The 24,232-nt window shown below is 40.8% G+C and overlaps 2 protein-coding genes across 7 annotated transcripts in view; one reads left to right on the forward strand and one right to left on the reverse strand.

The window, feature by feature from the left end:
* Positions 1-306: 306 nt before the first annotated feature.
* On the reverse strand, positions 307-13,866 carry ARMT1 (acidic residue methyltransferase 1). 3 transcript variants are annotated; one of them, XM_026505059.4, is made up of 5 exons: positions 13,625-13,866; positions 11,223-11,328; positions 10,580-10,824; positions 5,381-5,546; positions 307-2,064 (listed from the first exon to the last, which is right to left on the reverse strand). In XM_026505059.4, the coding sequence occupies exons 1-5, from the start codon at positions 13,756-13,758 to the stop codon at positions 1,297-1,299; spliced, it is 1,419 nt and encodes a 472-aa protein (XP_026360844.3). In that variant the 5' UTR covers positions 13,759-13,866; the 3' UTR covers positions 307-1,296. The 3 variants fall into 3 exon arrangements, with proteins under 3 accessions (XP_026360844.3, XP_044242359.2, XP_026360845.2); XM_044386424.3 differs by having other exon boundaries at positions 13,427-13,747; XM_026505060.4 differs by having other exon boundaries at positions 13,537-13,653.
* Positions 13,867-13,889: 23 nt separating this feature from the next.
* Positions 13,890-24,232, forward strand: part of RMND1 (required for meiotic nuclear division 1 homolog) — a 39,749-nt gene continuing 29,406 nt past the window's right edge. For 3 of the 4 annotated variants that reach the window (XR_008958919.1, XM_026505061.4, XM_057310969.1), the window contains exons 1-2: positions 13,988-14,191; positions 18,916-19,424. Coding sequence is in view for 3 of the 4 variants with exons in the window: in XM_026505061.4 (XP_026360846.2) it covers positions 18,930-19,424 (495 nt within the window). In the remaining variant the exon portion in view is untranslated. Of the gene's footprint in view, positions 14,192-18,915; positions 19,425-24,232 lie in introns of all 4 variants that reach the window. The other variant, XM_026505062.4, reaches the window with a different exon arrangement.

Genomic DNA, 24,232 nt, shown 5'->3' on the forward strand with positions numbered 1-24,232 from the left:
GTTCTAACTTATGTCAAGTATCTACAAACAATTCTAATATGCTCAGTATTTTAGTAACTTAGTGTTTAAAACAGGAACACATGTAGATGAGTAAATTCAAAATGTGCAGCTTTATATAAACATTTTACAAAACTTTTTAAAAACACTTAGCAAGACCATAGACCATAACCTCATTTATAAGCGACATAATTTATGAACTGCTGTGGCAACGTGTATGATACACATTATCAGTTTCTTTATCACACAGACGTCATATTTAATCTTCCCTTCTTGACTTTCTCCCACTGGAAAATAAAACCAAAAAGATTTTCAGTACACTTCATTTTATTATACCATCAAGAAAACATTTCCAGGTTTATTACCAATTTCAGTTTCAAAACAAACTGATGGAAACTTATAGTCTTTAACATCTAGTGGTCATCAAAAATGGGTAAGCATATAAACAGTTAACTTAGTACTCCAAATTCAATGCACAAGAATCTTTTCTAGCGAAAGCATTTTTTTAAAAAAACTGCAGAACAATCTAAAAATCTGTTCATTTAAAGCATTTATGTATTAAAATAATATATTTCAATTGGTTATGGATATCACAAATAGAATGTAAAAGGTATCAGTTCTTCAAATACCATTTGTTTCATTCTGTTCAATTTTGGGTTTCCTGCTACCCATTCCACAGCTCAATCAAAATACAAATGCGTGCAAATTAAACAAGTTATTTAAAATGAAATAAAGTTCAAGGAGAACAAAATTTAGAATTAACTTATGAGGTAATCTTTACTTTCATCGTTCAAGTATCACAGTTCTGAGAAATGCCTCTCTTTTCAAAACCTATTTCATTTAAGATGCTTGCCTTCACGGAGCCCTTATTTCTAGAGCCCCAAAACAAGGTAAATAAAATCCCATGCTTCCTAGAATATTAAATACCATGCAGCATAGCATTAAAAGAATGTTAACTAACTTTAAAAGCAGAATTCTCTTATATTTTACTTTCTGACCAATTAAAAATAAGTTCATTAAAACCACTTGAAATTATGCATTTAACTTGAAATAAGTGACTAAAATTCCAACATAAACATAAGTAACTGTAACTAGCTCAATCCATCTAGTGCCCAAACAATGTAGTGAGGCAAAATGCCCAAAGAGAAAAGCATCGAGAGCGTATGGAAACGAGCACTGAGAAGCCACGCTCCCCAGAGCGAATGCAGAGCAGCCATGGGACTAAATTCACGCGCTCCTTTTGGGGACGCGAAGTGTCTCTCATATCTCTCTACACAACTTAAGAGTTCCTAAAGCAAGTCAGAGTGGACCATCAAACTGAAATATCCCATACTTGCCAGTGGTCAGCCAGTTGGGCTCGGAGGCTACATACTGCTCAGCCTGCCCTGGCTCCAGCCCAACCTGAAGCTCTGCTTTTAATGTCCGTATGCTGCAGAGAGGGGCAGGATGGAAGCCGTTCAAGGCCTGATGAAATGGAACGGTAAATTCCCACTTCCTATCGCCTGTCAACTTCCTATAGTTCAAATCACCCTTGAATAAAATTAAATGTGCCTTCTGCAGTTCAGCATACAAGTCAGGAGCAACCTGAGACATTACGCAGAATTCATGAGGCAGGGTCCAAAATATATGATCACGGTAAACCCATCTGCCCGTCCTTACATAGGCTTCCCACTCAGCCCCACACTTGGACATCCACTTATGATTAGACATTTTCATTTGTTCAATTAACCAGTTAAAATCACGGATAGTAGTATCGGACACAAACCACGGAATGGTTTTTCCATAAAAATGGATCTCAGTAGCCAGTTGAGAGGACAACAAAAAGTCAGCTAAAACTAAATCCGTAACAAGTTCAAACCCAGAATTATCCAGAACAATTACTACTCTGGTAATAGATGCTTTTTCTCTTGTTTTCTTGCAGTTGTTAAGCAGTGACCAAAGACGTTCCATGTCATTCACTAAAATCAAAGGTTTTAGTTCCTCCAAAGAATTAATTACATTGGTTTTCTGAGACCTGGTTTCCCCGCCTGATAGAGACAGATCACACTTATTCCCCCACAGTGAAATCTGAAAAAGAAAAAGTACAAAACTTTTACCCTTCTTTTGATTAACCAACAAAAACTCTATTGTGTAAAATGGGGGGGGGAGAGGTTGCTAAAACTATTCGTAAAATTCATATCTACAACACGCTTAATTTAAAATACCCATCAGATCTACACCTTCTCTAATAATGCAAAGACTGTGTTTCCATCATGATGTATAAACAAGGTTAAGACAATGAAACATTTAATTGGTCACTATGTAATAATTTAAAAAAAAAAAAACTGGTCTGAATGATGTTAACGATCTGTATGGCTTAAACCAGAATGATTTTGCATCTTGCAGATATTAGAATACGATCATACTGTAAAAAGAGGTTACAAAGTTTATTTAAAAATCTAAAGTCAAAAGAAAAATAAGTTCCCTTTTCCCTCCTCATATTCCTCCCCAAACGCTGTTTCTTTTACTACTTGTATAACCTTAGGACCAGGCAAACTCTCTGGGATTTAGGTCTCTTACTTGAAAAATAAAGAAATTGGGCAAGGTGATGTCTAAAGATCCCTCCAATTCCAATCATCTATTATTCCATTTTAAATTGAAATAATACTCTTTATTTTATAGAAAATGGTACGTAGCCCCCTTTTTAAAGCTGTAATTAAATTACGCGTTTAGGGGCGCCTGGGTGGCACAGTGGTTAAGCGTCTGCCTTCGGCTCAGGGCGTGATCCCGGCGATCTGGGATCGAGCCCCACATCAGGCTCTTCTGCTATGAGCCTGCTTCTTCCTCTCCCACTCCCCCTGCTTGTGTTCCCTCTCTCGCTGGCTGTCTCTATCTGTCGAATAAATAAATAAAATCTTTTAAAAAATAAATAAATAAATAAATAAATAAATAAATAACGCGTTTAGGAGTACAGGCTCTAGAATCAGAGAGACGTGGGTTGAAATCCCAGCATTTCCAGTTAACAGCCATTGGTAAAGTATATATGCTCCCTAAGGCTCAAGTCCCACAATGGAAAAATGACATAACAGCACTCACCTTGTAGTTACTGTGAGAGGTGACATAATACGTTTAACTAACACACCCAATACTCCATAAATATTAGCCAAAACAGACTCTACTCTTGTGTAATTCAAAGAGGAAAATGCACATTCTAAGAATATTATGTTTAAAATAAGACAGATGAATGGATGTTTTTAAGTGCAAGGCTTAAATATTAAGTGTCCATCTGATGCAGAAACACAACGGTGTGGGCGACGGCACTCCTCAGTTGACATCAGGGTCTCTGTCCACCGCCCACACAGTTTCCCTCACACCATCTTCCAGTTGTAATTCCGCGTTAGGTTATGCCATTATTTGACTGTCTATATTCTCTCGAGATTACAAGTTCTATGATAGCAAGGACCGTCTGTTTTCCTCAACATCACAGGCCCCGCATGCAGTTTGACAGAGCAGGTGCTGAAATGTTTGTGTGGACAGTGGGCTTTTAAAAACAGATCAACAGGGGTGCCTGGGTGGCTCAGTCGTTAAGCGTCTGCCTTCAGCTTAGGGCGTGATGCCAGAGTCCTGGGATTGAGCCCCACATCAGGCTCCTCTGCTGGGAGCCTGCTTCTCCCTCTCCCACTCCCCCTGCTTGTGTTCCCTCTCTCGCTGTCTCTCTCTCTCTCAACTAAATAAATAAAATCTTTAAAAAAACAAAAACAAAAACAGATCAACATTCCCTGCAAATTAAAACGCCCTTAGGTTTCTTGTAGGAAGTTAACCTGCTGGTCATCATGAGTACTAACGGAAGGCAACTTTGGCCTCCTTCACTTGGCCACATTCAATGACAGAAACAGAGAGGTATTCCTTCTTCACAACTTACTATACTCACGGGACAAAGACACACTCAAAGACCGCCCTTGAAACAATGGGCCAGCTACAGGTAAGGACTGACATGTTACTGGTTTTTTTTCTTTTCTTTTTTAATTCTAAATTAAGCATAAAGGCTAGTTTCAACTGGGGGAAACAACTAGGCTTATTATTTAATAATACCCTGCCAACTTATCTTCCAAACTCAAAATAAGCCTTTCCCTCTTAATCATGCAGCTTACTCTGCTTGCCCTCAAAGCTTTATCAGGATTCTGCAGTCTCTACTTTCAAAGTATTTCCAGAATACTGGTGACATTTAACACCTCTTCTTGGTCCAGTCATCCCTCCCGGAGTCACATCAATAACAGACTTCCCCATGTCTAGCCTTGTACCCCTTCAGTGTGTCCTGAGAAGTCATCCTTGAAACAAGTCAATCCTCGTTACTCCTCTGATGAAAACGCTCGAATAGCTCCCCCGTGATGGCAATGTGAGTAAAAACCGAAATCTCACCTTTGCTTACGAGGCCCTTCCAGGCCCCTCACCTCACTCATTTCCTGCAGAATCCCCTGGCAGCTTCTCTCACATACTTGCCAGTTTCCCACGTCAGGTACCCTGGCAGGAACACTCCCCCAGACCTGCATGTGACTCACTCCCTCGCCGGCTTTGCATCTTTCCCCATCACCTTCTGAGGCCCTTCCCTGGCAGCCCCACTTTAAACGGTACCCCTGCATCTCCTCCAACATCCCCATTCTCCTGCCCTGCTCTATCTTACTTCGTGGCATTTCCTAATAGCATCTTCTTCTGGAAATGTTTCTAACTTTGTCTGGGAGATGAGGGCTGGGGATACTGTTGTGTAAAACCCCGCATTTTCAAATAGTTCTGATTCTAATAACACATCTTAAGGATGTGTTCGAATGAGAATTAAAAACTAAACTTAATGAAAGACAGATGAAGAAATGTAATAAAATCCTATTAAAGAGGCCACAGACCCCCTGAGTGTTTCCACCTGACGGTAAGAGCAGGCTGGGTGTTCTAGGCTCTGTGCTCCCCACTGACACGACTGAATCCACTTTCATTCTCACAAGGTATGTACTGCCATCTTCATTTAACACAGGAGGAAACTAGCTCAGAGAGACTAAGTAACTTGCCTCAGGCCCAACAACAAGTAAGTGACAGAACCAGCATTCAAGTCCAAGTCAGGCTAGGCCGACCAAGTGACTATGAAGTATTCTCTCAAGAATGACAGAGGCTATGAAGCCAGAGAACTCTTGTGCCACTAAAATCACCTCCAGCTGAAGAGATTTCAAGACTCATTTTCAGAGATTAAGTGGATTTTCAGCTCTTGAATAACACTATTACTAAAATGATAAAAAATGATCAATTATAAGTTAAATGACAATATATACACGTGCTTTGTTGTTAAATCAATGCCACTTTATTTTTTTAACTATTTAAATACACAAAATATACTCAGGAGGTTAATTATCACATTTACCTGAAGAAGTTGGAAAAATTCATCTCTCAGCTGATTTTCATCTAGGTCTTCGATGGCTCTTACCACCTCTTGCAGGTGAGTACACAGAGCAATGATAGATTCCTGTGACTCAAAGAAATTTTGGTCTTTGGATTCTTTAAACACATCAAAGTCATCAATTGGTGGACTATAGGAGGAGAAAAACATAGAGGTGAAACATTTCTATAACTCTGTACCTTTTTTTTTTTAACATTTGGATAATTTGCAGTTGTTTAAAGGAAAGTGAGTAGAAGTATCTAATCTCAAAAATGACTGGTAATAGATACTGTATCAAACATAAATCAGGTTACAGAAAAATGAATAGTTATCAAATTACACAAAATAAATCAAATTACACAAAAATAAATCCCCAAACTCATTTTAGTTAACTGTCACAAGTTCCCTACTCAAATATTTTACTGGAATTTGAAGTAATTATAGTGATATATCCATAATTATTTACCCAGTTAGGGGTTCCAGAGCAAAAGTAGAAAGCAACAACATTTCAAGATAACTGCTTTAGTTTAACAAGTATTTTGGGGGGTTCTAGATGTGGCAGGGTTCCATGAAACAAACATATGGGTATCAATATTTGAACACAATATGGTAATTACCAACAGAGTCAAACATACAGTATTATGGGAACCCAAAAACTACTTGAGAGAAATCAGAAAATATTCAGTAAATTTTACTATAATAACAAATTTTGACTACATATATGTAGTTTTTGGGTTTTAACCAATGGTGATATATGTGTCAGGGCTTTATGCTGTCCAATGAGAGATCAAGTAATATTAATACTGGCCTAAGAACATAACTAGCAAGGTATAAATAAGAACATCATAGACTTTACAGAACCAAACACAAAAGACATTCAGATCATCTGAACTTCTAAATTAGCAACTTTTTCCAGGGGTCCTCTACCTCAGGATAAAAACAATGTAACTGATGTGGGACTGACTTCAAAAACAAACGCATACCAGAATTTATACATCCCCATGATTGCAGTCTCCTTCAAGTCTCCCTGGGAAGCTACACCCTATTCCAAGGATGCTGCCATTGCTCAAAGCACTTCTGGGATTTTCTTTAGAACTTGTGGCACATTATTGAACGTCCTATCAGTGAGAGCACATCTTTATCCTTTGGGGTTTATTTGGAGCCAAAGTCACTCAGAGAAGTTTCAGTAGAATGATGTGTGTAAATCAAACGGAGTAATAGTTTGATTTTTGTTATCAAACATGAAGAAGAACTAAAAAATAGTGAGACTAATTTTTTTTAGGTTCTGAAAGAGGTTCCAAAGAATTAAAAGATGTTTTTAGCAACGACAGCATTGCCAAAATAAATCGGTCTCTCAAGGTGACTTAAAGAGATAAGAATTACTTGGACGCACAGGTTCCAGTGTAGGGGTCAGCGAACTGCAGCTCGCAGACCCAGTGTAGCCCACCACCTGTTTTTGTATGACCTGTAAGCTAAGAATGATCTTTATACTTCTGAGTGGTTGAAAAAAAGGGTATTTTACGAAACACAAAATTCAAATTTCAGTGTCCATAAATAACGTGTTATCGGAGCACAGCCACACTTGTTCATTTACGTACTGTTTGTAGCTGCTTTGCAGGCAAGGTCAGAGCTGAGTAGCTGCAACAAAGCCCATATGGCCCCCACAGCCTAAAACGTTTACCATCCCGCCCTTTACAGGAAAAGTTTGCCAATCCTTGTTCTAATGTTTTATTCATAAATCATTAAACCCACACCTCTTATTAAGAATGAACCTTATTCCTTGTATTTAAGAGTAAACTCATATACTTACATATGATTTCTGATTTTAAAAAATGTTTGCTATTTTAGAATCTACTAAAGCTGTGTATGTGCACCCACTATGACCCTGTGGTTCACTCCTAGATACACACCCAACAGGAAGACATGCGTCTGCTCACCAAAAACATGTGTTCGAAGGCTTGTAGCAGCATTCTTCATAATAACCCCAAATTGGGAACTACTCCAATATCCATCAATAATAGAATAAACAGTGTGTGATATATTCGTATAACACAATACAATATAGCAATGAAAATGATTAACATTTATATGCAACAATATGGATGAATCTCACCAACATAATGCCGAATGAAAAAAGCCAGACACAAAATTAGATCCAATATAATTTCATTTAAATGAAGTTTATGATGTACTGTATGGTGACTAACATAACATAATAAAAAAAATTTTTTTTAAATAAAGCTTGTCATTTGGGAAAAAATAAAAAATAAATGCAGTTTAAAAACAGGCAAAACTAACGCAGGTCAGGACAGCGTTATCCTTGAGGGGCAGGAATGGCAGGACCGAAAGCGCCATATGCGAGGCTTCTTTGAGTCCAATAAGGTTCTGCCTCTTGATCTGGGTGCTTGGAATGTAAGCATATTCTGGTAAAGATTGTTGAACACTTAAGATATGTTCTGGATGTATATTATACTTTAATAAAAGCTTTAAAATGCCCATTTTCTCCATACTTTCATTTTTCAATATCTGAAGTATATTTTCTTAATATTTAAATTTTGCATATGGCTGACATTTTGAGTCTTAATTTAGACTACTCAACTATTTAACTCTGATAAAAACTAAAACACACATCTTGACAAAGAAAATTATAAGTATGTTTCAGTATAAGGGACAAAAATCAACATAAACATGTCTTAAAGACAATGTGTGCTTTGGGATCCTGGAAAAGTAAAGACCCTTCTTTGGTCACTGGAGCTGTATCACTGGCCCAGGATAGGAACTCCTCCTACGAACTGGACATTTAAAAACTTTCAGTACTGGTCCTGCTACAGGATATTTCTTCCTTACACTGACCTAAAACCAGAGTTCTGATGTAAATTCCCTGACTTCTGAGTGTCTGCCGCAGAGATGACCTGAGGAGAGTTCTACATCCATGACTGACTAACATTCTTGTTCTTGCAACTGTAAGCTACATTTTGCCTCAACCCCTTTTAACAAGCTGTTCCTGAACCAGTGGGTATCAATCCAGGACGTGAGGAATCTCCCTGAGGTGTGAAAAGAAAAACTGATGCCCAGGCCCCACCGCAGACAAAGTAAACCATTAGTGGTTATTTTAATATAATGACTTCAAACCCTGCGTGTTTAAAAAAAAAAGAAAAAAAGATTCCTCACCTAACTGGGTTATAAATGTGTAGCCAGGTTTGTAAACTTCTACCCTAGATTTAATTCTGAACCCGATCTACCTCTAAAATCAAACTCAGAAACACATTCCTTTTACTTTTCTAACTTCCAAACTCCCCCAACCCTGTGCAGGGAGCCACCCCATGTTTCAACACTTCTGTAACTTTGGCTCATATCACGGATGTTTTCCAGAATTATGAAACTCTCACCCAGAATTTCAGACTCACGTTAGTCCTTGACAGACATCTAAATTTACTGCTTGGAAAAAGATGGTTTAATGAGGGCTCTAAGCTGATTTAAATAGACCAGGGTCAAGTACAGGCTATACCATTTACAAGCCATGTAACCCCGGGTAACTTGTTAACATTGGACCTTGATTTCCTCAACGGAAACCATAATAATACCTACACTTCACCGGGCTGCAAAGTAACTGGAACATAGCTGGTGTTCAACACATGACCGCTCCTAGTATTGGCAATAGTCTTGCTCAGTTGCCTCCCATGTGCCAGGCAATGTGCTAGATATCTAACAGTGTATTTTGCCTTGAGAGCAAAAGTTCTAAAATACAGTGGGTGCGGGGTGAGAAACCATTAAGTAATTAAATTAAATTTAATATACTTATTCAGCAAAAACACGTTGTGACTTTAAAAAGTAATTTCTACGGGCACCTGGGTGGTGCAGTCAGTTGAGCATCTGACTCTTGGTTTCAGCTCAGGTCATAATCCCAGGACCCTGGGATCAAGCCCCACTTCGGGCTCCATGCTGAGCACGGAGTCTGCTTGAGATTCTTGCTCTCTCCCTCTGCCCCTCACACTCGTGCTGTCTCTCTCTAAAATTAAATAAATAAAATCTTAAAAACAATTATTTAATTTTAAAAAAATTTCTAAAGATTAAGACAGAAAAAGCTAATGAACAGACTTAAATTGTTTCCCCAAATAATTTTTTTATTTTACTATTAGTGCTGGTTTGATCAATTGCTTTCAATTATTCTTTCCTATGTTTAGGAACAGATACCAAAGAATTCCTCTTATTTAGCAAACCTGTATTTTTGTAATCAGTGCCCTAAAAGGATGATCCACATTACATTACACTTTTTTTTTTTTTTAAGATTTTATTTATTTATTTGACAGAGAGACAGCCAACGAGAGAGGGAACACAAGCAGGGGGAGTGGGAGAGGAAGAAGCAGGCTCCCAGCAGAGGAGCCTGATGTGGGGCTCGATCCCAGGACTCCGGGATCATGCCCTGAGCCAAAGGGAGACGCTTAACGACTGAGCCACCCAGGCGCCCCTACACTTTCTTCTGCTCTCTAAATCAGTTCTATATCAGAATTTTCCTAGGAAAAAATTAAATTAGTATAAACAAGCCTATAAAAAGTGATCTTATATATGTTTAACTTTTAAAGTCTGTCTCTATTTAGCCCATTAAAAAAAAGGCTAAAAATTAATTAAGATGGTGCAAAAAACACCATAGTGATTCACTGATCTGTTGACTCCTTGCCCCAAGTTAACTGACATATTACCTATTTTAATAAGCAAAACATGCTTCCTTTGTTCTGTCTTGTTCTACTGAAATAGTTTTTTCAAATTAACATTTTTTGTTCAATAAATACAATTTGTTTCTCTCTAAAAGTAAGTCTTTGTAAGAATTTTTAATTAGTTCCCACTTCAGATATATCCTTTTTTTAAATATTTCATTTTTAATAATCTCTATACCAAACGTGAGGCTGGAACTTAGAACACTGAGATCAAGAGTCGCATGCTCTACTGACCAAGCCAGCCAGGCGCCCTCAGATATTATATCTTACATCTATTCTGGGCAACTGGGTTGTAATTGCCAAGAATCTATTATATCGGTAACACTTGCAGAAACATCCAATACTGCCATTAATATCTGTTGAACTGAATTCTGGCTCCCACTGGCTTTTATTTTTAAACTTATCATTTTATAATTTCGAAAAAGCATTAAGTCATCTAAACATTTATTATTTGATGTTATATACTTACCTCTGGATAATTGCTTCATGAATTCTACGATACATGTAGCATTCTACAAATAACCAAGGTGAGTAAAACCACCTGGGTTTTCCATCATTTTCATTTAAAAGACTCTGTTGATATTCTAGGTACTGATTCCATATGTCAGTATCAACAAACTTCTCAACAAAGGGGATTATTGGTTTATCTGTTTGCAATTCATTTCGTAATTTAGAAAGAAGAGAAATTGCTTTCTTTTCAGCTTCTGTGCCTTTCTGCAGAAACATGAAAAAGTATTTAAATATTTAAAAAATATGTGAAAAATCTATATTTAAATATATAATTTACATATGTAAACAATTAATTTACATAGGAATAAGCCCTCTAGGATAACACATTTTTAAGGTCCTAAAGAAGGAAAAAAATACTAGATTTCAAAGCTACTTTTTATGTCTTTTACAAACTATTATAAACATTGAAATTCAGAATTCTTAAGTTGAAAATCAAAGGACACACACATTATCCTATCTTAGCTATTCTGCCTTTTTTAAGTTTCTTCTAAGGAACCAGAGTTCTTCTCTAGAGGAGGAATGATCCTTACCACAGACGGAAAACTGCTATTTTGTTTCTGTTAAAGAGTTAACAAAAAATTAAAGTGAAAACACAGTATTACCTCTCCATGTTTCTCAAAAAATTCACTTTTATGTCGATGCAATGTATCAATAGCCTTGGTTAAGATCTGTGGTATTCTGTCTTTAATTGTAAGATACGCAAATGATCTAGAAAAGAGAGCCACATACACAGTATATTAGAGTTAAAATACCAGCAGAATGGCCATCTTCCAGTTTCACTTGAATTAAAATTCCTTTTCATACAAGCATTATAAAGTAAGCCACCGTTGTTTGACCATGATAGTAAGACAAGAAAATCCGAAAACTTCTCTGGTGTTACAGGTCACGAAAGCTAAACATTCTTCGTGCTTCTAATCCCAGATTCTCCCCTCGAGACTGTCCCATGATTATCTTTCCCATTCTCTTCCTTTTATTTTCTCGAATCAGAAACGTAACAATGTGATAGGAAAAAGGATTTATCCTAAAAAGGAAATTAGGATAAAAGAATTTATACTAAAATATATACTAAAATACATAAAAATTTATACTTATATAATAAATATACACTAAAATATATAAAAATTTATACTAAAACTCTTGTTTCGGGTTTATTACTTACTAAGTGACTTCACATACTTAGAAAGACGAATGAGGCAACAGATGTAAAACTGTGTGAAAGCCTCTACTGGGCTAGAAGATCAAGAATGAAAGATACTTTATTAACCTGCTTTTCTCTTTTCTCTTAGTCTATATTCTTAGCCAATTTTAATTCTCTTCAAAGGTTTTCTCTCCTGCCTTCTCTACCTGCACAATGACTCCATCCACCTTACTCTGCCCCCAAACAAAATTAAGGCAAGTTACCATCACATTTTCCCAACCAAAAAATTAGGAGACTTTCTAGAAGTGTTAAAGAATGAAAAAGGCTGGAGGAAAAACTTGAGCATACTTGCATCAAAAAAAAATAAGATACTCTTGATTTTAGGCATACAAAAATCAAGATTTACAGATTATTATTTTATACATAATTAATTTTTAAGCAAATGCATATGACTCAGTTGGAAAAAAAAGACTTCAGGGGCGCCTGGGTGACTCAGTTGGTTAAGCGGCTGCCTTCAGCCGGGTCATAATCCCAGGGTCCTCGGATCGAGCCCCCGCATAGGACTCCTTGCTCAGCCGGAGCCTGCTTCTCCCTCTCCCTCTGTCTGCTGCTCCCCCTGCTTGTTCTCTCTCTCTCTCTCTGTTAAATAAATAGATAAAATCTTTAAAAAAAAGACTTAAGTGATGAAATTCTGTGCATTTCTAGAGCACAAAACTTAGCTGATCCGTTCATTTCTACCTTCACATCACCAAAGTACGGTAGTTAAGTTTTGGGGGAGTCAGAAGTTATATGCAGATTTTCCAAAGAAGAGGAAAGGAGGGGTGTCAGGGCCCCTAACCTCAACCCACCCCCACCTGTGTATGGGTCAACAGTCCTACTAAATTTCCTCAGAGTTTCCTCAAAGGTCTGCATCTGTGAGGGTAAAGTCCCAGGTCAGGACTAAAGTAGAGCCAGAGGAACCTAGGGCTCAAAATTTAAGGTTCCACACACTCCCTTATATTTTACATGACTGAACGAGTGCCTGCTCAAATTCTGGGCCATTAGTGTCTCTCCAGCCTCATTCTATTCCCGTTAAGCTCAATTTCCTCTACGTGCTCCTTTGGGAGGGGGCAGTATTTTGCAAGACATAGCTCAAAGATAAATTTGGCTATTCAATTTATACAAATAAATATTTTTTTATAGTCGTCCACAACTTTATCCAGAAATCTGTGACATGACGCGTAAAAAGCGAAAAGCTGCAGGCACTGATAGTGGGATCACGAATTAATCTCAACGGCAATAGGAAGAAACATTTCTCGATAAATCTGAGATTCCTAACTTTTGCAGAAAAATTTAGCCCTCCAAAAGTGCGTTTATTAGAGTAAAGATGAGTAGAGCCATGCCGCTGTTAACACCCTGAAAGGGGATAGAGGAACATAAACTCTCAAGTCATGAGTCAAACAAAACAGCAGCACCGGATCACTTGAAAGACAAGTTATCTGATCGACATAAATCATAACATAAGCCTACGAAAAGGCCTGAACAAGGACAGTAGAGAGAAGCCGGGTGACCGGAGGATTTCGGCGGGGTGCGTAGTCCGCTCCCAGCATTCAGGGAGAAGGCTGGAAACCGATCCGAGTCCGGAGCCCGGAGCCCGGCGGGCAGCCGCAGCCAGCAGGCTTCGCCCACCTGCCCCGGGCCGCCTCGCTCCCCGAGGAAGCCGAGCCGACGCGCCGGCGAGCGGGGCCGAACGGCTGGACCAGGCGTCCCCGGCCCGCCGCAGCATTCCTGATGGTTACCCAGAGGTTCCCGGCGAGGCCCGGCTTTCCGGAGAAGCAGGGAGGGGGAAGAGCAGCGGAGGGACTGGGCGAGGAAAGCGACACGAACCCTTCGTCCTGTCCCGAGAGGGACGCCGGAGTCCCGGCCATCACCTCTGCCGTGCGGGCGCCAACGCTCGCGTCGCACCCGCTGCACGAGAGGCGGTGCCGGCGCCAAGGAGGAGCTAAGAAAGGGAGGGGCATGGGTTAAAAAAATGCGTTTGAATGAAGAAACTTTATTTGGTGCCCGCGGAAGAGACAAACAACGATCGGCTGGAAGACGAGGAGATCTTCCGGGGACGAGGGCGGGGACAACTAAGGGCGACGAGCGCAGCGGAATAAGGAAGCAGGCGGAGGCGGAAGCAAGCAGGGACCGGGAGGTCCCAGACACTAGGGAGCGGAAAAGGTCGCGGCGACGCGGATCACGTGGTCCGGCAGTCACGTGCACCCGGCGGCCCACGTTCTGCCGGGCCGGCAGTTCTGCGCGCTTGCGCAGTGCGGGCACTGGTACGGTCGCCGGCCCGGCAGTGCAGGCTGCGGGAAGCGGGAGGTTCGGATACCGCTCTTGTGTCTTACCTGCAGCCGGGTCGCGGAAGCTTGCGCGCTTGGCACGTCCCTCTTCTTTTCCGGCGGAGAGGTTAGTGCATTGCCTTTCTTCCGCAGCTTGTATGGGCCCTCCCAGCGGTCCTCACCTTTGATCCCGGCCGCTCTGAACCGCTCGGGTCACCAGGTTTCACCGGAACCTATGCGGTGATCTTTGGTTGACTTAGCTGGGAGTAAAAAAGCACGCAATCCATAAACACTTACTGAACCTTTTTTTGAGGTAGTCTATAGCGCTTACCACAAAGATTTTTTTTTTTTAATTGAGCTTAAGGAATTGGAAGGCATGCTCCCAAAGATTAGCGCCGCTCTTCCTTTGAATCGTAACCTGGCTGATACTGTTTTCTTATTTGGTATTATTGTTCTTAAGAAGTAGGAAATGTGCCTAGGAACTGAGTAGCTGCCTTGTGTTTCATTCAGAAAATATCAGTGGAATACCTACTATATAGTGGGCACTGTGATCAAAGGCACAGCATGAATGGAAGACAAATCTTATCCTCAAGAAGCTTACATTCTACGGAAGGGAGAGGGAAATCTATTCTTTCCTCTAATGTTCTCTCCTTTAGCTTTGTCACTATTTTTTTAAAGAATTTATCTTTTTTAAAAAAAATAATCTCTACACCCAACATGGGGCTCAAACTCACAGCCCAGAGATCTACCGACTGAGCCAGCCAGGCGTCCCTGGCTTTGTCACTACTTAACATATATTTTTCTGACTTACCCAGTTTATGTTCTGGCATCTCCAATGTGATGTAAGTTTCAAAAGGTAGGGATTTTCGTCTGTTTTGTTTTCATGTGTATTATCAGCAATTAGGACAAAGTCTGGCACATGGTAGGAACTCAGTTCATCTTTGCTATATGAATTGACAAATTAGAAATAGAAGGCATTCAAGTGATGTTCAATGCAATGGAAAAATTAATTAATTTTTAAACAGTGGAGGAAGATAGAGAGTTGGTTGTGCATTTTAAATGAAGTGATTGGGGAAGACTTCAGTGGGTAGGAGTCTGTTGGAGCAAAGATCTGAAGGAGGTGAGGAAATGAGCCTTACAGATTCTTAGGAGAAGAGCATAAGGAACAGTCAGTACAAAAAGTACCAAGATCCAGAGTGACTGGAGCAAAATGAGCAAGGCATAGAGCTGTAGGAGATTTAAGGTGGAGAGAAGGGCCAGAGAATGTAGGACCATGCATCCCTTTTAAGGTCTTTGGCTTTTATTTCAAGTAAGATGAGAGGCCAGCTTCAAATTTGGTGCAAGAGGAAAGATGTGATCCGACGTAGGTCTTCAGAGGATTGCTTTGGTTGCTGTGTTGAGAAGAATCTGTAGGGGGTGAAGAACAGAAGCAGGGAGACCGCTTAGGCGGCTCTTACAATAATGGAAAGACAGCAACTTGGACCAGGGTGGTAGCAGTATCGGTTGAGACCTGGTGCACATAAAGCCAGTGGGATTTGCTGACATACTGGGTATGGAGAATGAAGAGGCAAGGTGGATTGTAGGTTTTTGCCTTTAGCAAAGATAAGAATATAATTGCTATTTTGTGAATGGGAAAGACTGTGGAAAGAATAGAATTTGTGGGAAGATTTCAGAAGCTTAGTTTTAAGCATGTTACGTTTTTCATGCTTATCAGAGTGGTTTAGGAATAAATATTTGCTATTCATCAATGCATATTTGGAGCTGCAAATTGGAGTTGCATATACGGAGCTGAGAATAGAGAAGAAAAGTGGCCCAAATACTGAGCCGTGGTGCTTTTGATTGTTGAGGGGATAGGAAAACACAAAAGAGATGGAAGGTACAACCAATGAGGTAGGAGGAAAATGGCCAGTGTTGTATACCAGAAGCCAAGTGAAGAAGTTGCTTCCAAGAGGGTGGAGTGATCAACTAATCTGATGTTGCTGATAAATCAGGTAAAATGAAGATGAGAAGTGACCACTGGATTTAGAAATATGGAGGTCATTAGTGGCCTTGAAGTGGGATTTGGCAAAGTGGTAGGGATAAAAGCCTGTTTGAAGTGGATTCAAGAAAATCAGAGAAGAGGAGTTAGAGACAGTTAATAAAACTCCTTTTAAAGGAAAGGAACTGAGAGAAAAGCTAAAGTGTATGGAAAGAAAAAGGGGTTAGGGGAGAATTGTTTTTATAAGATAGAAATTAAAGCATAGCCATATGCTAATTAGAATATGGTGGAAAGCGATGCCTGAGTGGCTCAGTCACTTAAGCATCTGACTCTTGGTTTTGGCTCAGGTCATGATCTCAGGGTCCTGAAATCGAGCCCCGCATCAGGCTCTATGCTCAGCGCAGAGTCTGCTTGTCTCTCTCCCTCTGCTCTTCCTCCTGCTTTCTCTTTCTCTCTGGGATAAATAAATAAAATCTTTTTTTTTTTAATTTTACTTATTTATATGACAGAGAGATTGGCAGCAAGAGAGGGAACACAAGCAGGGGGAGTGGGAGAGGGAGAAGCAGACTTCCTGCTGAGCAGGGAGCCGGATGCAAGGCTCGATCCCAGAACATTGGAATCATGACCTGAGCCTAAGGCAGACGCTCAACGACTGAGCCACCCAGGCAACCCAATAAATAAAATCTAAAGAAGGAAAAATAAATAGCATGAAAGAGAAAAGAAGGGTTTAGCCATTGCTGCTAGGGGCAGGAAGGGATGAGACTTGGTGTGCACATGGAGGACCCAGTTCCAGATGGGACCACAGGCAGCTCATCTGTGGCAGCAGATGGGAAGACAAACTACATGGGCACAGAAGTAGTCGGTGGGCCGGTGGATCAGCAGGTGAGAGCTTATGGAAATTCTCTTCTGGTTGTTTCTGTTCTGTCAACGAAGGAGGAAGCAAGATCATTATCAAGAATGAGAAAGGAAGAGGAGGCTTTGGAGGTATGAGGAGAGAGCACAGAGTCGACTCTGGTAGGGAAATAGGTTATGGTGTTCAGCAGCGTGAAGGGCGCTCCTGAAGGAAGCGGTCATGATTTTAAAGTGAGACCAGTTGGCGTGGTTGGTTGGTTGTCTGTAGCCACGTTCAGAGGCAGGAGTGCAGGCACATATTAGGTGAATTATATTTAATTTTGGTGGATGTGATGTCACACGGGGATGAGGAAGAGAGAGGGATGCAAGGGGTTTGAGGTATACGGAGGAGAGAAAGAGATGGTAGACCACAGAATATATACTGAGCGTGGCGGAAGTGACGTGTGGGGAATGAGGGGTGCTGAAAGGGTGTTTGGACCATTGAATTGTTAGGTCCTATTGGGGTTGAAGAATTGTTGGAATTGAGTAAGAGGAGTGAGCTTGAAAGACCAGACATGGGGCGCCTGGGTGGCACAGGGGTTAAGCGTCTGCCTTCGGCTCAGGGCGTGATCCCGGCGTTATGGGATCAAGCCCCACATCAGGCTCCTCCGCTGGAAGCCTGCTTCTTCCTCTCCCACTCCCCCTGCTTGTGTTCCCTCTCTCGCTGGCTGTCTCTATCTCTGTCGAATAAATAAATAAAATCTTTAAAAAAAAAAAAAAAAAAGACCAGACATGGAGTTTGGAGTAGAATGCTGGAAACCAAGCATATGAAGTTGCAGTTGCTGATAATGCACAAAGCTTATGCAGAACTTTTAGAGTAATTAACAATCTAATATACTTTTAACCTTTAAATTTAGTTTGTGCAATTAAAATTTAACTTTCCTGAGATGTGCCCCAGTTTTTAACAAAACCTTAATTTTGTGTGTATGTTAGACACCTTAAATGCTACGTCTGTCTTTCTCTGCAAAGACAGAAAACACACTTCTTTTTTTTTTTTTTTTAAGATTTTATTTATTTATTTGACAGAGAGAGAGACAGCCAGTGAGAAAGGGAACACAAGCAGGGGGAGTGGGAGATGAAGAAGCAGGCTTCCAGCGGAGGAGCCTGACATGGGGCTCAATCCCAGAACTCTGGGATCACGCCCTGAGCCGAAGGCAGACGCTTAACAACTGCACCACCCAGGCGCCCCAGAAAACACACTTCTTGTTTGTCCTGTAGCTTTTGCGTTCTTTGTCCTAGTGCTTTGCGTAACCTCACCATGAAGGCAGTCTTTAGTTTCAAGGTAAGAATTTCCTAGAAGAGAATAGGAGAACCAGTGTATACAGATTTCTAAAATTTTTTATAATTAGTTTCTTCAAAACCCACTGGTTCAACTGGCAAGGAATAGTACTAATTAAAGGTGAACTATAATAGCTAGTTGGACTAGAACTAAACAGAGAATTCCAGCTTTTGAGATACTTTGAAAGTAGTAGCTTCTAAACATCACCTTGACGCACCCTGGTCCTCTTCCATTTAGATGTGGGTAATATAGCACAGTGTTACTGTGTCGTCTTTGGAATTGGAACAGCCTAGGTTGTAACTACACTTTGTATTTATTTTTTTATTATTTATTTATTTATTTATTTTTTAAAGATTTTATTTATTTATTTGACAGAGATAGAGACAGCCAGCGAGAGAGGGAACACAAGCAGGGGGAGTGGGAGAGGAAGAAGCAGGCTTCCAGCGGAGGAGCCTGATGTGGGGCTCGAACCCAGAACGCCGGGATCACGCCCTGAGCCGAAGGCAGACGCTCAACCGCTGTGCCACCCAGGCGCCCCATATTTATTTTTTTTAACCTCATTCTTTTACTAGACTTAGGTTAAGGTGTATTTGTTCTGCAGATGTTTTTACAGAAGTATGCTTATTACCTAGGAAAATATTGTATGTATTTGAAAACATGTAAAAAACAAAAACACTTGAACTTCTCATTCTTCTTCTTTTAGCTTGAGATGTGGTAATGTCAGCCAGACTGTTCAGAGCCTTGGCCGGATCTCACTGTATTTTATCAAAAGTGCGTCAGTGCCAAAGACTTGTTCATGGAACGTTAAAACCACCCAAAGAATTTGAGACTACAACATGCAGCACCATGATGAGAAGTCAAAACCTGGATCCTCATATGGCAGCTGGTGGTTTGAGTAAGTCCCCCGTCCTGGAAATGAATCAGAAAACCTCAAATACAAGCATACTCTCTCCATTAAATGCTGTGCATTGCCAAGATGAAAAAGTGCACCTTCCAACCAGGAAATCTTTTGGTACTCACAGGAAAGTGACTCACAAACCCAATCTATTAGGTTCTAAGTGGTTTATAAAAATATTAGAGCGGCATTACTCATCTCCATCAACGGAAACATTTGTTCCTAAACAAGACTTTCCGCAAATCAAGAGACCACTAAAAGCATCGAGGACCAGGCAGCCATCCAGGACCAACCTTCCAGTTCTGTCTGTGAGTGAGGTAAAGATGTGTGGTGGTGGCATTCTGTTTTGTAATCATCGCTTGCACTGTAACTAGTGTCCATGGAACACAGCCTTACTGTGAACATAGAGAGCTGGCAATGAGATCTCTGAAGCCTAATAGTAAAATCTATGATATCCAAAGGCAATCAACATCTTTTTTTCTTTTTAAGATTTATTTGAGAGAGAGTGCACGCGAGTGGGAGGGGCAAAGGGAGAGAGAGAGAGAGAGAGAGAATCTCCAGCAGACCCCCGCTGAGCACAGAGCCCAAGGTGGGGCTCAATTTCACAACCCTGAGATCATGACCTGAGCCGAAACCAAGAGTCAGATGCTTAACTGACTGAGCCACCCTGGTGCCCCAGGGAATCAACATCTTAGTTGATTAAGAATTCATTAAGAATTATTAGTACATATAAAGACAAAGTATAGGCAATTAAATATAAAAATATAGTTTATGAAAAGATTAGTTATTGACTTACGGAAACTTTGAGGAAGAAGACTAGTATTTTTTTTTTTTAAAGATTTTATTTATTTATTTGACAGAGAGAGAGACAGCCATCGAGAGAGGGAACAAAAGCAGGGGGAGTGGGAGAGGAAGAAGCAGGCTCCCAGCAGAGCATGGAGCCCGATGCAGGGCTCGATCCCAGGACCCTGGGATCACACCCTGAGCCGAAGGCAGACGCTTAACGACTGAGCCACCCAGGCGCCCCAGGAGACTAGTATTAAGTCCAGTGTTGGAACGGTACTGTAAAAAACACCCATTTTAAAAAATTCAAACTGTAAATTCTTCATCAAATTAAAAAAATCCTTTTTTAGTAGCTAAGCAGACTGGTAAGCACTCATTAGCCTGTAGTAACTGTATGGGTTCAGGTAGTGAAATGATGTGGCAAGGTACAGTCAGAAAAGAGAAAATTTTTTGTTTTTTTTAGGGTTGAAGGGGCTTTTTTATTCACTGTTAAGGGGTTTATGGGAGTTTCTCAGCTACAGTTGCATTTCCCTTCTAAATGATCAATACTATTTAAGGTCAAGATCAAGCCCTTTGCTAGCTTTTGTATCTTACATGATACCCAAAGCTGCGCTTTATACTAAATAAATGTTCATTAAATTGGAAAGGAGAGAAGAGAGACAAAGGGGTCTTTGATGTCCATGGTCATCAACATTAAAAATGGGAATGTAGAATATTTAAAACTTGATCAGGCCTTCTGAATCTATCAGAAAACAGGTTAGAATGTCTGTCTTAAAATCTTGATTCTGAGAAGTAGACCCTGAGCATGTTTAATTTGTGTTGTTGCTGTTTTTCTTACTGCGTGCTTGACTTCCTTCAAAAAGGTCTATACACCTTCATTATTGATCCTCAGGTTATGAAGTTAGGAGTTGATTCATTTATTTATTTTTTTTTTAAGTAATCTCTACAGCCAGTGTGGGGCTCAACCTCATGACCCTGAGATCAAAAGTCATATGCTCTTCCCACTGAGCCAGCCAGGTGTCTCTTGGAACATTCTTTCTGATGATCTTACTTTTCCTAGGCGAACACAGTCTTGAAGTGTGACTAGGTACTCTATCCCCAGGGCCAACGACTGGCTTTTATCTGCCCCAGATGGAGGGCCACTCCATTTCCACGTGGGCGTCATGGGGCTGGCAAATCCTTTGTGGCGGTATAGCCCTTTCTACCCCTCTGGACTGAGACAGGAAGGACTCTGCTTTGTACCAGACGGCAGGTGTGCTTTGTCTGGACCCCCACACACGCTCCTGAGCTCGCCCTCTTCCTCTGCCACACAGTGTGCTGAATGAGGTTAATCACCCTCTCTGCTGGAATCAAGTCTTTACCTGGTGTCATTTGCAGAGATTAACCTACTAAGATGTTCAGCCCATGTGCCATTGGCTCAGAGCTGATCAGAGCAAACAACAGTGCTTCCTGTTTGTGTGTCCTGTCTCTCAGGAGGAGCCTGCTGGGGGATGACAGCCACTGCTCTGAGCAGCATGGAGATGGGCACGAGAGGGCAGGTGCCAGGTGCCTGCTCGTGGTCTTCAGAGGAAGACCACTGTGTACAGCAAAGTTAACTCGTGGGTTGTTAATAGTTGTCTGTTTGTTCTTAGGGGGGTTTTTTAGTGAAATAGAATAGAAAGCATCAGTAGTGATAGAGCTAATACTATTTTGTGGATTTTCTGTGCAGTTACTGGTATGTGTGCACATACGCCTACGAGTACTGTGTATACAAAAAGCTTTCTCACCGTGGGGTGTCGTCAAAACACTTGAAAGCCAAAGCATTCTACTGGTAGTGTAAAACATATTTGTGTTTTCTAACTTTATCTGCAATCTATACATAACAGGAAAAACATGCATTTTTCTTTCCGCAGTACAAAACAATATTGAGGTTCTGCATTAATTTTCTTTAGTACTAGAATATGAATAAAAATAAACTTTCTTTTTCAAGAAAAGTGTTCCATCAGAGTGTGTGTTATGTGCTGAAACAAGAATCATATATAGATTTCTAGCCCCATCTGCTGGAATATGTTTTCTGTGGCCAGAAAAATGAAACACATACTGAAACACGGTGGCTTTCTTGGCTTTGGGTTTTAGGGTTTTGTTTTTGTTTTTTTAACATTTTAAAATAGAAAGGCCTAAACTTAGGTGTTAAATCCAGTAACTATTTTAGGTTAATTTGGCACATTTATTTAAGAACGAGTGTTGATCCCTATCCTAAACCCTGAAATTTGCTCTCTCTACATATAGATACGTGATTCATTATAAAAATCCAGAAAAAGACATGTATGAAAACAAAAGCTTCTCACAACGTAACAATATCATTAACGGGAAAAAATGTGAAGACAACACACTCCATGGGCCTCTCTTTCCTTTTACGGAATGGATTTGAGTATAATCTTGAAACTTAAAGGATATAAAACTAAAAAAAAAGATCTAACAAATCAAACTGAAGAGCGTTGTGAATCCTTTATTAATAGAAGAAGCCATAAGTTAGAGGCTGAGATCTGAGATGCTTAAGGAGGGTACAGATCGTGGTGTGGCAAGCCAGATAAGCTGTGTGACGCCGGCCAGGACTGTGAGCCAAATCAAACAGGAGACAGAAGGAAAGGTGACAATCTTCAGAAAGTCTGCAAAAATCCTTGGAATGGCTAAGTAAAAACAGACTGTGTTTCAAGATTTATTTTTAATCTCTTTGGAACTCAGAATACGTTTTTTCATGGAAGTAGTGGCTGAACGCCTTGCCTTGCCCCATCCTTGAGAGTGCAGAGTACTATACCTCCTTAGCATGGGTGAGTCTGGTCGGTAACAAATGACGGTGAAGCAGGCAGGAGACAGCAGCGAGTGGCAGGGCCTGGGTGCGCTGGAGAACTGCAACCCCCTCCTCAACCTTAGTTGGTCATTGCCAGATCGTCCACTTGGTAAAAAGTTGGTGGAAATCTGGCTTTTGTGTGAGATCTCAATTTGTTGTTGACAATGAATTCAGATCTTAAAAACCCTAGATGGGTCACTTTTGGAGTTGGATAGTTCTCTGAGCTGCCAGTTTACAATTCTGATTCTAGAGACAGCTGGCCTCTGCCACTTTCAGTTTGGAAAGATCCTCCACTGGGATAGTTCTTGGACTGGGACCCCCTTATCTCCTCAACTCTTTTTTTTAATTTAATTTAATTTTTTAAAGGGGCTTGAACTCACGACCGTGAGATCAAGACCTGAGCTGAGATCAAGAGTCAGACACTTAGGGGCGCCTGGGTGGCACAGCGGTTAAAGCGTCTGCCTTCGGCTCAGGGCGTGGTCCCGGCGTTCCGGGTTCGAGCCCCACGTCAGGCTCCTCCTCTATGAGCCTGCTTCTTCCTCTCCCACTCCCCCTGCTTGTGTTCCCTCTCTCGCTGGCTGTCTCTATCTCTGCCAAATAAATAAATAAATAATCTTTAAAAAAAAAAAAAAAAGAGTCAGACACTTAGGGGCGCCTGGGTGGCTCAGTCGTTAAGCATCTACCTTCGACTCAGGTCATGATCCCAGGGTCCTGGGATCGAGCCCCACATCGGGCTCCCTGCTCGGCGGGAATCCTGCTTCTCCCTCTCCCACTCCCCCTGCTTGTGTTCCCTCTCTCGCTGTCTCTCTCTCTCTCTCTCTCTCTCTCTGCCATACAAATTAAAAAAGAAAAAAAAGAGTCAGACACTTAACCGACTAAGCCTGCTGGGCACCCCTCTCCTCATCTCTTATCTTTTTTGTGCCTCCCGCCTTTCTCCTTCTGGCCCAGACTAAGCGTGTCAACCATAGTAGTCACAGAAGTAATTCTCACATCCAACCTAATATACTGTGATTTTGCTTGACAAGCGTCAATAAATTTGTTGGGTCTGCTGCAGAGCGGAGCCTGCCCACTGTGGCCTTACCTGATGCCTGTTACCAGGCTTCCTCTCTTTCATCCAGCTTAATCACATGTCCTGTCAGCTCTTTCTAACTCCATGGAGCCTTAAAAAGAACAGATAGTGTTAGCAGTTCTAAACCTTAAGCACGGAATTGATTCCTCTGTAACTATCTGTATTAGCTCGACTCTGGCTGTATGGATCCATGTGATTCCTATACCAGCATGTTCTTACTTGACAGTGACTCTGGGAATCAGCTTATCAGATACCTACGTGCAAAAGGAGGGTGTCCTGCATTCACATTCACCAGCAATTTCTGCTTGTCTGACTTTCCTTTTTTATTTTTTTTTCTAATTGAGGTAAAATTATTTTGCTGATGACTGGATATTGGATTGATTTTAGGTTTTTTAGTTTGTGTGTATCCTCAGGTCCTTTGTTTATTCCTGTGCTACTTTTTA

This window comes from Ursus arctos, unplaced genomic scaffold (assembly GCF_023065955.2).
Source record: "Ursus arctos isolate Adak ecotype North America unplaced genomic scaffold, UrsArc2.0 scaffold_13, whole genome shotgun sequence".
NCBI classification, from domain to species: domain Eukaryota; kingdom Metazoa; phylum Chordata; class Mammalia; order Carnivora; family Ursidae; genus Ursus; species Ursus arctos.